Source organism: Podarcis filfolensis, assembly GCF_964270895.1.
Source record: "Podarcis filfolensis genome assembly, chromosome: 6".
Lineage (NCBI taxonomy): Eukaryota > Metazoa > Chordata > Lepidosauria > Squamata > Lacertidae > Podarcis > Podarcis filfolensis.
In genome coordinates this window covers 67878894-67892617 of record NC_139609.1, presented here as the reverse complement: position 1 = coordinate 67892617, position 13724 = coordinate 67878894, and the positions used below count along the sequence as shown (strand labels likewise).

At 40.9% G+C, this 13724-nt stretch overlaps 1 protein-coding gene across 1 annotated transcript; it reads right to left on the bottom strand.

The window, feature by feature from the left end:
• Positions 1 to 122: 122 nt before the first annotated feature.
• Positions 123 to 10880, bottom strand: LRIF1 (ligand dependent nuclear receptor interacting factor 1). Its single transcript, XM_083617655.1, has 4 exons — positions 10499 to 10880; positions 4967 to 6464; positions 3235 to 3474; positions 123 to 1583 (listed from the first exon to the last, which is right to left on the bottom strand). Exons 1-4 carry the CDS (start codon positions 10585 to 10587, stop codon positions 1119 to 1121), a joined length of 2292 nt encoding a protein of 763 aa, XP_083473781.1. The 5' UTR covers positions 10588 to 10880; the 3' UTR covers positions 123 to 1118.
• Between the last annotated feature and the right edge of the window lie 2844 nt (positions 10881 to 13724).

Here is a 13724-nt window from a genome sequence, read left to right as displayed (position 1 = left end):
GGGTACCTTTACCTTTTTAAGGTTATGGTACCGCCAATGTCAATGGTACCCAGGTAATGGGGCTGTCTTCTCTTACATAGTAAGAGGGAACTGAACAGTAGGCAACTAAATAAAACAAAAGATTGTTATGAGATGAACTTGTTTCTATATATTTTAGGACAGCCAAAACCATTTAAACCACTCGTATTCATATACAATTCAAGGTAGCTGGTTATTAATGGATTACCAAGAATAATTAGCTAAGGGAACATATTCTATATGGCATTGTGGCCAATGGTTTAAATGCAACCAAATTTTGAGAGTGCCAAAAACAAACAAACAAACAAGAACACTACTGGAACATTTTGTGGCAGGAATCTACATATGCAGTGTCTTGATGAATACATTTTTACCGTCAAATATGTTCCAACATGATATAAAACATACCAAATTAGACCAGTAAGTATTCTATTCAAACTAAAACAGAAGATACATACACTTCAACGAGGGCAAGAGCTTTACAAATAAGGGAAAGAGGTACCTCAGAAAAGAGCATGGCTGTCTGCCGGGCATCCTGAATACAAACATTACAGCACACCACTTTGTTGCAGATCTCACCTGCTCTAATTAAAAACTGAACTGGGTGAAGTTAAAGAGTTGATTTTTTTCAAGCTGGCTTAAGGAAATTCAATCAAACTGTTTTATCACTAAAGAAACTTGATGAATTCAGTACTGTTACCCCATTCATTGACATTTGATTCCAAGTACCCAATTCAAATAATACTAGCAATTTTTCTAGAACAAATTTCATTTTTCCGAAACAAACTTAAGCTGTTCCTTTTAACGTAAAACTGAAAAAAAATCATTTACATTTCATTCTATGAAACGACCGCAACAAGAATATAAACTGCATTTACTGAAATAATGAGAGAATATATTGAACTAACAAGTATCACATTCTGCAAACAATACTCTGCTACGTAAGTTCCTAGGCTTCAAAATGTTTATACTTGCACTCAATATGTAAACATAAAAAACTAGATTTTTTTATTTGCTTTATATGCAAGAAACAAGAAATGACATTAACAAGTCGCAAAGGGGTTGCAGCAAAATTTGGGGCTAAGTAAGGACTAGGCTTGTCACGTCTGCTGCATTTTTTTACGAATTTCCTCTAGTGCTGCCTCTTGTTCCCTCAGCATGAGTTTAAGCTTTGCTATTTTTTCATCTCTTATTGTTTCCTCCAGATCTGGAGGGTTAAATGAAAAATCTTCTCTGAAAGTACCCTTGCTTAAAGGAGTTTCATGTTCACTGTAGTGTAAAGCTGAGGTTGAAATTTTGTTCTCTTCATTACTTTGAACACAAAGATTTGAGTGTGGGTCCACCCTTTGAGAGAACTGCAGAATGCTTGTAGGATTTCCTTGCTCTGATACAAGTTGTGTGTAAGAGCTACTCGGGTTATCCACTACTGAGTCAGAGTTGCCACATTTCAAATTTGGCTTTGGTATAGGTTGTATTTCTGTTTTCTGCTTCTTTGTATTTTCTTGTATTGGTAGCATTTTTGCCTTCCTCTTTATATTCAACTCTTCCTCCTGTTCCTCAGTTATCTGTAAGGGGGAGGGGGGGAGAGAAGAATATTAGGTAATACTATATTATTGCAACATTATAATTATTCAAAAAAATAAAATATATAGTCCACAAAGCTATTTTATAACTTGAACTATTCTAATTGCTTAACTCTACCACCAATGTATTCCATGCCTTGGGATTGTATAAACCTCTATAGGCAATGATAGTTTTCAGTATCAGTGGAAAAGGAGTGGGTTAGATTTGTATGAAAATATCCACCTAGCATTGTGGAATATGCCCTACTCACAAATCATGTGGTTTTTTTTAGTAATAGTAAAATTCATTAATGTTATCCCCACCCCCTTACTGCCACTCACTTCCAAAGCTCAGGAGGGACTGCAGCTCAGCAGTAGAGCATGCAGAAAGTCCCAACCAATACCTGGACAATACTGGGTTAGATTTTCCTAAAATTCTGACCTACATTCCTAAAATCTACTGAACATGTACCAATTTTTGTTAATTTTATTTATTAACAAATTCATAAACCACTTCATCGCATAAAGCCATCCAAGTAGTGTGCAATATAAAAACCAGAATAAAACATGAGTTCTAAAAACAAATCATTCCCGAAAATAACAATACAATCTCTACAAATTCTAAAACATTAAAGCCATTTCTTTTAAAATATTTCCAAAAATTTAAAAACAATAAAGCTATTTATTCAGATACACTATTGTTCAACCAGTGACTTCACAGAAAGGCTTCTTAAAAATGATTTAAGTAGGCGACTAAACATTGTGACACTAGGCTGTCTAATTTCAGCTAGTAACTGATTCCAGAGGGTTGAAACCAAAACACTACAAGTCCAGTTTCTAGTACAGGTAATGCCCATTTTAGGCATGTCCTGTTGATGTGTGATCGCCGACATGCGGGTCCTTATGTATCTGGCGGGGTAGGGAGCACTTATATGTGCTCCACTGATGCATGTGGGGGCTGCGAACAGAACACCCCGCATAAAATTGTCACCGCCTGTAAAAAAACACATTTCTGGGGCAAGGTGGTCCCTTAGATACCCTGGTCCCAAATTGTTTAAGGTTTTAAATGCTAACAACAAAACCTTGAACCGCGCTTATTAGCATATTGGCAGCCTGTGCAGCTCCCTCAACCACTATTTTCTATGGTGTTGATGGAGTGCTATAATCAACAGCCTAGCTGCTGCATTCTGCACCAGCTGTAGCTTTTAAATATATGTCAAAATATTTCCCAAGTTAACATAATCATAGAAATTTCTTTTGAGTGCTAGGGCCCCATGAAGATTTTTCACAATACCTTTTCTCATTTTCTCTACCTTTCTTGGACTTGTTTTCTCTCGCCCAATTTACTCCACCCATCCTCTCAGAATCCTGTTTTTCTTTTTGTACACAGCATACTCATTCTCCCTTCTCCAGTCATTTTTCTCTGCTTTACTACATGTCCACATGGCTCATACTATACCTATTAGTTTATTCCAAACCAAGCAGAAGTTGGTCTGCTTGCTCAGCAGTTAGAATATTTTGAAAACACTGCGACATAACAATAACTCAGCCAATCATTGCATGAAGCTTCAATGACTGAGTAACAATACTGATGAATATGAAAATAATTCAAACAACAAAATGGTATAGTGAGACACATAAACATTTCAGATACCTCTTCCTCAGGTCCAGGTTTAATAGGTACTTCCGGTGGCAGTTTGCAAGAGTCACTCATCTGTACATTGTTGGAACACACAGTCACTTCTGATTTTCTGAGAATAACTGATAAAGGAATTCTCTGCAGATATACTCTCTCTTCTCTATGCAGGCCAAATTTTTTTCTCAACTCATGACAGAGTTTTCTCTGTTTCCTTTGTCTGATCTGAGCAGCCACTCCTGCAAGTATCCTCTCCATCTGAAATAATAAACGTTCATTATATAAGCTTGCCAGAACATCACAATGATTAAGGGTATTTTATACAAAGTTTTAATTTGGGGGGGGGGGGCTCCAGGACTCTCAATTCAGCACTCTGGACTCTCCCAAGTCATGCTCCTCTTCAAGCCAGACCCCTTACTAGCCCTGTTCCATAGCCTTCATGAGTGGTTTTGCCTGGCAGGAACATGTAATTGAGCAATGATAATGCCTACTGCTCACCTGGATGGAGAAATGTTTGCATTTTATGTGGTGAGACTAACTACTGTAACAACTGTTACTGAACCCATTTTGCTTCTGGATCCACTCAGTTTACCTCTGAACCTGCCCGCCACTGGTATATGGCCCCTGGAAGATTGTCTGTGGCCGAAAAAAGGTTACAAAGGAACATATACTGAAGCTTAATCCATTAGCCATAATCCAGTGGACAGGCAATCCATGACACTCCAGGTGGTGTTGGACTCCAACTCATAATAGACCCAGCCAGCATGGCCAAGTCATCAGGGAATGATGGCAGTCCAACATCTGAAGGGCCACAGGTTCCCCAGCCCTGCTGTAAGTGATAGCCCTAGAATTGGATAGCCTTGGACACTTGCTATTTGTGAATGCTGGTTTGTAGCTTAAGGAAAACTAACTTCTTTTTAACTTCCTTCTCCAGTGCATCTGTACTTTTTGGAAACAAATGAAGACATTTTTGTTTTGACAAGGTTTTCCAGCTAGATGGAAAGGTCTCTTCTTTAGGTGTTCGTTTTGAAATCTGTATTGTTTTGTGTTCTTTTCAAAATTATGTTAAAAAATATGGCTGTAAATCGCTTTGGGGCGTATTTGTGAATTGCCTTCCAGATATATATGTATAAATAATAAATAGCTATGGGGGCTGTATTGAATGTAACAGAATGCACTCCCCCTCTTAAATATATTTTAGTGGTTTTCACAACCTTCCAAAACAGATCTGGGGACAGTGCAGGGTACACGTACTGGGAGGAGAGGGGTGGAAGTCCTGGTACACTATCGTAATCCTTGTGTTTGCACAATTATTTAGTTCAATACTGCCCCAAGTAAACAAACAGGACCCCTTCCGAACTGTCAGAACATTGCCCCTTTGGATTAAATATCAAAATTGCCCAGGGCAAGCAGTACACCTAGCCCCAACAGCTTGGTAGCTTGCATGGTAGCTCTATTTCAGTGCCTCTGTATCTTAATACTATAGACATCAACAAAGTATTTTTTTTGCTGGAGAAACACAGAACCTTACAACAGCTGATGGTTCAGATTTTATTTCTTTTCAGTGAAAGACTTGAGGCAGCAGGCAATGAAAACCAGTTTCATTTTTTTTTTACTCTCACTTGTCAGATAGCCTATTAAAATCCTCCCTATCAAAATAATTATGTAACAGTACTCATTTAAGGCAACTGACACTTCAAATCAAAGACAATTGTACCATTGGTACAATTTACTCTAGCGAGAAAGTTACCTTTTGATCTTGGTCTTCAGAAGTACCATCCCTTGTAGATGGCTTTAAAGCAGCAGCAGGTACTTTTGGAGGAATAATTTTCTGTAAGCAATGCTTTATCCTTTCTTTTGTGATTGATATTTTAGCAACATTTCCTCCAGCTAGGACGTTTTCTGGTGTGGACACTGCCTCAGGTTGGCTGATGCTGCTTACTTGCAGATTCCCATGTGGTGGTGTGAGAGATGGAGACGTAACTTTAAAATCCTTTAGTTCAGACTGTGGGAAAAGTCTCATATTCTCACTGGATTTTGGATCCTTTGCATAAGGGGCAATTCCTTTGTTCTTCGACAATACTAAATTGACAACTTGGTTGGTTATTGTACTATCTGCAGCTGAATTAATGAACGGTAATGCATTTTTTCTGAAATGTGTTTCAGCACCGAGTGATACTTGGCTGCCACATTTGCTTGCTGATGTCACAGTGGACTCTTTCTTAGTCAGTAAATACACCTTCCCATTGAACATCACCAGAGCATTATCATTAATCGAGGGCATTTTTGCTTGGCTTTCATTCAGGTTGTTCGAACAAGTAGGCAGAATACTGGCAGGGTTGTTTATTCCATCTTCAGGATTAACCAATGTTTTTAAGATATTTGATGCCACGCTGTTTGACGACTTTACAGGAACAAGGCAGGATGCTGACTGCGGGTTTTCTTCGACAACCCACTTCATAGGAGATGACTGGTTTCCCAGGCTATCAGACGTTGCCAGGGCAGAACTACTGGCTGCTGTTTGTGCCATTGTCAGCACCAAAGATTTTGATACTTCCCCGACAGGCTGTGGACATAAATTTGGCAATGGTTTTGAATGTGTTTTCACTGTATTTACTGGCGACACATATATAACAGTTGATGCGTTTGTAACTTCACATGTTCTAAAGGCATTTGAGGCTGCTGTGGCCAGTATCTTCTGTTGAATTGTTGGAGGCAAAAAAGAAGCTGGGACAGATTTTACTTCCGCGTGCGCTGGTATTTGGAGGTGATGTCCAGAGGGCACTACAGGACTCTTCACAGTAACTGGGAGTTTTTTATTCACAGGTACATATTCTGCACTGCTCTTGTGTGGGGAAACTAGAGTAGCATCCTTTCCCCAGGAATTATCAGCTGAATGATAACTGCTGTGAATGGTAGAAGTTGATGGCGTAGTTGGGTTCTCTTTTGCAAAAGGAGCTACTTCCATATTTTCCATTTCTTCCAATGGCTTTGGTAAAATTAATTTTCCAGGAGTAGCTGTATTAAGTTCAGGAGCTTTAACAAATGAAGATGGAGTTATATTTGTAAACAGGTCCTTAAGATGACTATGACCAGACATGGAGTCTTCCCCTTTAGCATCAGATATGACTGGTGGCTGAACCAACGACACAATGTTTCCTATACGTTTAGAAAGTGGAAGCAATTCCAGAAGGTTTTTTCCATCCAGACCAGTAGTGTGAACTACTTTGTATATATGACCTGTAACACTTGAAGGGGAAAAGTCACGTAAATAACTATCACTCATACACTATTATTATTTCGTATTAAACTATGTACTGTGAATGGTACATCTACACTGAACATATCAGAAGCTTATCTGAAAAGCCAACTGAAAAGCATCTTGGCTAATTTGGAAGGCAAAACCAGTGTAATTTGTGTTATTTGTTAGCTTATAGTCATAACAACATGGCATGCTTCATCACTGATCACTAGGAAAACCACTTTCTCTCTAATTAGCTGTTGAAGGTCATCAGATTTTTTTCCAATGGAAGCCTTTATACAGCTACATGCCAGGTAAAAAAATTAAAAGGTGCTCCTTACTAGAGATGGGATAATTTCTGCCTTCAGTGCCCTTGCTGAAGGCACATAAATTTATGTCGAGAAAAAGACACCAAGCCTAACAGATTCACTCATTCAATCTACAATACTGAAGCAACAGGGGAAAGCACACTGTAATAAAAGGTGCAGAAAGGAAGGGCTCCCCTTTCCAAAGAAAGATGCTCACCTGCCTCATTCAGTTTGCCATTTATTTCTGAGGCAGAAAAGAAAAATGGGAAGGTACCAATTGCAGGAAAAAGAAGGAAGACCGCCTCCAAGTGTTCAAGATCTATTTATGGATCCAATATATTCTCAGGAACACTCTTGAACAGTCAATTGCAACAGTGTGTAGATAACAAGTTCAAACTAGTTGTTCAAAAGTGCTCCTAAGGAACAACTCGTCTTGAAACACACTGGGAGGTCATTATTTTAAAAAATGTTCTTGCACACTTGAGAAGCCCGTTATCTTCAAGGCACTACTAGAGCAAGAGAATGGAATGAAAGCAGCTGGAGAAGGGGAAGAGGCTGAAGAGAAAACTGGGGCGGTGGGGTGTCCTTTTTCCATCCTTGGGACTCTGGGAAACTCACCAAACCTTCTGCACCTGAAGCTGTGTGTGGAGAGTGCAGCTGACTGCTTAATGGGGCACAACTGTGGGCAGCCGAGGAAATGCCATCTCCCTTGGTGCCTCTCCATAAAAGCAAGCCCTCTCTATGGTGCAATAAAGCAGCTGGAGGAGAAAGGGGCAGAACTGTGGAGAAAGAAGTGTGAGTAGAGGGGTGGCTAATGTTTATTTATTTATTTAATACAATCTATACACCACTTGATTAAAAACAACCTCAAAGCAGATTACAAACGATAACACAAATCAAGAACAAATTACAATGCTATTTTAAAATGTAAGTTAACATACTAAAACAAATTAAAATTACTTCAGCTTTCTAAGCATCTGAGTAAGTGTGTCAAAACAGGAATGTTTTTAGCAGGCACTGAAAATAGCATAGTGAAGGCACATGCTTGATCTCAGTAGGCAGGGAGTTCAAAAATGTAGGCGCTGCCACACCAAGGAGTCCTTAAAAATGTGAAACGGGTATTATTTGTCACCTGTAGCAGTACCAATTCCACCGATCCAAGTGGTCAAGTAAACACATGTAGGGCAAGGCGATCTCATAGGCAAATTGGTCTCAAGTTGTTAAGAACTTTATATACTAACAGTAACACCTTGAACTTTACCCAGTAGCAAATGGGCAAACAGTGCAGATCTGCACCTTCCCCCCAAAACAGGAATTGGCAATTGGCTGATAGCTGTTCCAATCTAAAGGAAGTTCAGGGTTTGAAATTAGCAGGGTGCCAGGCACATTTTGCGCCTAAAGGTTCTCCATTTGCGAGCACCTCAAAAAGTCTGGGTGCCATTTTTTGCGCCTGGCTGACACTCAAGGATTACTGAAATGTTTATGCTTTGAAGCCTCAAAGTAAATGTTAAGAATAGATAATAAGTTAAGGAGTTTAACAATAAAGAGTATAGAGTGTTTTGAAAACGGAAGTATGGTACCAATATTTTTATTGTAAACACTAAATTAAACATGTGTTCACATTTTCTGCTAAAAATGTGTCACTTATGTGACTTGCGTATTAATTAATGCTTCTCAAAATAATGAATAAAAAATGTTGCCAACCCACCCACTCCGTGACAACTAGACATTCTGTTTTGGCGCCTATAACCCAGGTCCCAGAAGCCATTTGGCTCCTAGCTTTTCTATCCCAGTTTCTATCACTGATAGGAAGGGCCCAGAGCTGGTTTTGTTAGGAGTGGTCACATGAGTGACTCACACCACTGCCTCTTTCAAAGCAGAAAGAACCACCCCCTCACATAGCAAAGCATTAACCACACTCTGATCCCAACTAGTTATCTCCCTCTGGTAGATTTGATAAACCAGGAGGGACAGGAGTTGTGGTGGCACATGGTCAGAGGCACTGCCACCAGCATCTTGTCCACATCAACTGATTGCATAAGGTGACACTGATCCCCCAAAACATCCTCAATAGCAACACTGGGTACTACAACCAGAGCTGCAGCAAGTGAAGAGTCAATATCACACCAAAGTTTACCGACTTTCACTTCAAAGGGTTCCAGAGGTCCCTTCCCCAGAGAGTTAGTCACCTCTAGACTGTGTGAGCTGGGCAGTTAGTAGAGGACACAATACGAGCTGCAAAATTAGCCACTGTGTCAACCATTTCATCTCACCATTCCATAGCGAAACCAGGGCTTCAATAGGGTCACCAGCTTTCTCCACTGGAAAATCTCCCAGAGCACTCCAGAACACATCCAGTTCCATCAGTCTCCAAGGGTGGGGTATTCAAATGGGCCCACCACCCTTATGGAGGGCAGGGAATTGCCATTGCCAGTCCCTCATATCACTTGGATAAAGATCACATCAAAGGTGTGCCCTGCCTGGTGTGTTGGACTGATAACCATCTAAGAGAGACTCATGGTTGTAATAGAGGCCATGAACTATTGAGCTTGCCTGACAGCATTCTCCGTGTGGATACTGAGGTCACCATGAATTATCATTTTAGGGTCTTCCAACAATATCCCAGAGACTAACCTTAGCCAGCTTATCAGGGATACTGCTGGGCAACAGGGCAGTCAGTAGCCTAACAGCATCCCCAATCTGTCTATCCCAACACCAACCATCTCCTTGGCCATCCCTGGTCAAGGAGATGGTGTCCTTATAGACAAGGGTAACTCCCCCACCTTGACCTGCTTGGTCTGCTTGGAGCAGTACTGAAAATCCAGGTGGACAGAGCTGGGTAAGGTCCAGTCCACACAACTCACTCACCCAAGTCTTGGTAATGCAAGCCAGATGAGCCCGCTCATCCTCAATCAAATTGTTTTATTATGGTTTTATTATGGACTGGCATCCAGCAACAGCACCTCCTGATCAGAGGACTCAGTGGATATGCTACCAGTTATATGTCAACTGTATTTTTGTAATTAAGTATAGTTTGTTTGTTTGTTTAAAAAAATGTTATTTCAGTCTTCTTGTGTATACTGCTTAGAGATACGTTCTATCTATTAAGCGGTATAGAAACAGTGTAACAAAACAAGAAATCAGAGCAAGGTAATGAAACCAGTTTCAGAGGCTAGTCTCCTGTTTCATGACACCACTGAAGTCCAGATAAATTTTTTATCCATTATTATTTTGCTTAACCACTAGGAGCAGAGCTAGGGCAGGGCACTATTTTGGTTGACAGCCTGTGATGCCTTGTTACTGCCTTACACGCATTGTGTGTGTGTGTGTGTGTGCGTGTGTGTTTGGTGGCAAAGGACAAGAACCTTCCCCGTAACTCTTACCTGGGGGAAACCACCCACAAAGGCTGGTCGCGCTTTCACCGAGGCAAGCGGAAGAGCGGCGGGTTTCCTGTTTCAGCTGTTTTAAGCTCAAGAAGCCCGCAGGGGGCATCCAAGAGCGCGCAGTGCCAGAACCCAACGCTACGCGGCGCTGTGGTAGTTACAGCGCGAGGGCCAGACAACGACGTCGCGGAAACAAAGGCTTTGTTTCCCCCTTCAGTTTCACGTCTCCGCCGCGGGCATCCCCTCCCCCGCCGAAAGGCTCCGGAATCCGATACTTCCAAGCGCTCTAACCCGCCGCCCGCCCCGCAAAATAAGGCAGATCTGAGGGAGCTGCGAAGCCCGCTACTCACCAGGGCGAGGCGGCGGAAGCTCCGGACCCCTCGTGCCCCTCGCCCTTCCTGTCCTGGCTCTGAGCTGCCTCCTGAGGCAGTCGGGACATAACGACGAGGAAAACGCAGCCTAAGTGCCTCAGTCGCTTCCCCGTTGTCAACTTCCCCCTACCCCCGCCGCTAGTTTATTAGTCTGAGCCCAACCTTGTGACGTACTTCCGGCTTCGGGGAGCTTCCGTCGAAGCTACTGGATCCGTCTTCGGTGCGGTTATTGCTAGGCACCACTAGCAGGTGCTTTCTTCCCTATCAACTTCCGCCACGTTCCCTCTTGCTTCCTTTCCACGCGCCACCGGAAGTAGGCTTTTTTTGCCCGAGCGCGTCAGTTTACAGTTTCCGGGAAGTCGCCAGAATGACTTCCGGGTTGCAGCTAGCACTTCCTGTTGGGGGGGATATTAGTTTAAAACTGGAACTGTTGGCTCTGTTGTGCTACTTTCTCCTGGTGTCCTTGTTTCCAGGTTGAAGTCTAACTAAGGCTGGGGAACCTATGAGATGGACATAATTGACAAGAGTAAAATTTCAAATTTTAAGTGTCTGATTCTGGTATAAAAGATTCATAATAAAGCATACTTAATTAAACTCAGCTAATTAGTTCTTTAACAAATAATATGTTCAGATTTAACCCAATGCCCTGAGTTCCCATCATTCAGAGGCTTTAGTAGTCCCTGAACTTACCTAGTCTTTATTTCAGGCATCAAAGGTGAAAATAAATAAATAAAGTCCAAAGCAGTGGCCCATGACCAGTGGGGAAATGATTATAGCACAATCATTACTTCATCTTTTCATTCTGAACAGTGAGCAATGATTTGCAAAATTGCAAAATTCATCTTAATTATACTATTAACTCCAGTTCACACCAACAATTATCTGCTGAATGAATCAACTTCTATTTATTCATTCCTCACTGCCCTCCACATTACAACTGGTGAGATTTAAACAGCCTTAGCCTGCCATGTTAGTTTCAGATAACTGAAATAAGAGGATGAAATGTAACCAATAAAATCTTATTTCATGGTTTAGTGTTGTTTTTATTTTGAATTATATTTGAGAGGCACCATAAGCTTTTTGGTGCTCATGACCTCTTATGGTCTTGATCTGGCTCTGGTCCTGATCCTGCATATAAACATAGCTGCATATTTTTGTATCCATAACAAATGAATAGGGTGGCAAGAGGAAAGAAAATGGCATTTATTCCCAAATATGTGTGCATAGGTTTGTTGCCTACAAAACTGAACAATAAACACCTCTCATGGGAGAGCTTCCTTTAACAGAAACTCCTCATTTTGTAAATGATCAACATTGATATAAAGATTTTAACAAAAATGTTGGCAAATAGGGTACATGTAGTTGATATTGTCTATAATAAGAAATGATCAGGCAGGATTTATAAAATAAACTAGGCAAACATCATACAATATTAGACCAGTAATAGATTTAATAGAATTAAAAATAGACACCAATTTGTTATCATTAGATGCTGAAAAAACTTTTGATAAAATTTATAAACATTATATGTGTTGTTGTTGTTTAGTCGTGTCCGACTCTTCATGACCCCATGGACCAGAGCACGCCAGGCACTTCTGTCTTCCACTGCCTCCCGCGGTTTGGTCAAACTCATGCTGGTAGCTTCGAGAACACTATCCAACCATCTCATCCTCTGTCGTCCCCTTCTCCTTATGCCCTCCATCTTTCCCAACATCAGGGTCTTTTCCAGGGAGTCTTCTCTTCTCATGAGGTGACCAAAGTATTGGAGCCTCAGCTTCACGATCTGTCCTTCCAGTGAGCACTCAGGGCTGATTTCCTTAAGAATGGAGAGGTTTGTTCTTCTTGCAGTCCATGGGACTCTCAAGAGTCTCCTCCAGCACCATAATTCAAAAGCATCAATTCTTCAGCGATCAGCCTTCTTTATGGTCCAGCTCTCACTTCCATACATAACTACTGGGAAAACCATAGCTTTTACTATACAGACCTTTGTTGGCAAGGTGATGTCTCTACTTTTTAAGATGCTGTCTAGGTTTGTCACTGCTTTTCTCCCAAGAAACAGGCGTCTTTTAATTTCGTGGCTGCTGTCACCATCTGCAGTGATCATGGAGCCCAAGAAAGTAAAATCTCTCACTGCCTCCATTTCTTCCCCTTCTATTTGCCAGGAGGTGATGGGACCACTGGCCATGATCTTTTTTTTTTTTTTTATGTTGAGCTTCAGACCATATTTTGCGCTCTCCTCTTTCACCCTCAATAAAAGGTTCTTTAATTCCTCACTTTCTGCCATCAATGTTGTGTCATCTGCATATCTGAGGTTGTTGATATTTCTTCCGGCAATCTTAATTCCGGCTAGGGATTCATCCAGCCCAGCCTTTCGCATGATGAATTCTGCATATAAGTTAAATAAGGAGGGAGACAATATACAGCCTTGTCGTACTCGTTTCCCAATTTTGAACCAATCAGGTTTCCCTTGGATCATGATACCATATGATATACCTACATCAAGTTAAAGCAAATGGCATTATGTCCAAAACCTTTCCCCTATATAGAGGAACTATATGAAGATGCTTCCTATCCCCCTTTTTGTTTAATATCTGCTTAGAACACTTGGCCTGTGGTATTAGACAATTTAGTGAGATTTGCAGAGCAGTTCACCACTCAGTTTAATATAATTTTGTTTTACTTGGGGATGATATAGGTACTTTTGTTTATTACAAAATCTCACTGTTATGTACTGAAGTTCTCACCCTGGGCCAGCAGGGGGATACTGTAGATAGTTATGCAAATGAAGGATCGAAAGTGACGTTCAGTGATTGGATAGTTTGTATGCAAATGAAGGATCGAAAGTGACGTTCAGTGATTGGCTAGTTACAGAAAATGGTTACTGTTGCATTCTAGTGGAGCTCTATATAAGCAGGCTGACTGAGCTCCTCAGTTCAGTTCTGTTCCAGCTTACAAATAAAGAGCTGCTTTGGAAGAATCGCTGTGTCGTCTGATATGTTCGCCCACAACTTAACACTCACACTAGTATACTAAGGCTGAGGCAAACAATATACTTTTGGTCAAATTTACTGGCTACTCTATTAACTGGCTTAAATCAGAATTGATGCCAATAGGTGAAAAGGTGCTCACTTACTCTTTTAAGAAATCGAAATTCCATATTTGTTCAAAATCCATTAAATATATCAGTATTTTAATACCAAATGAC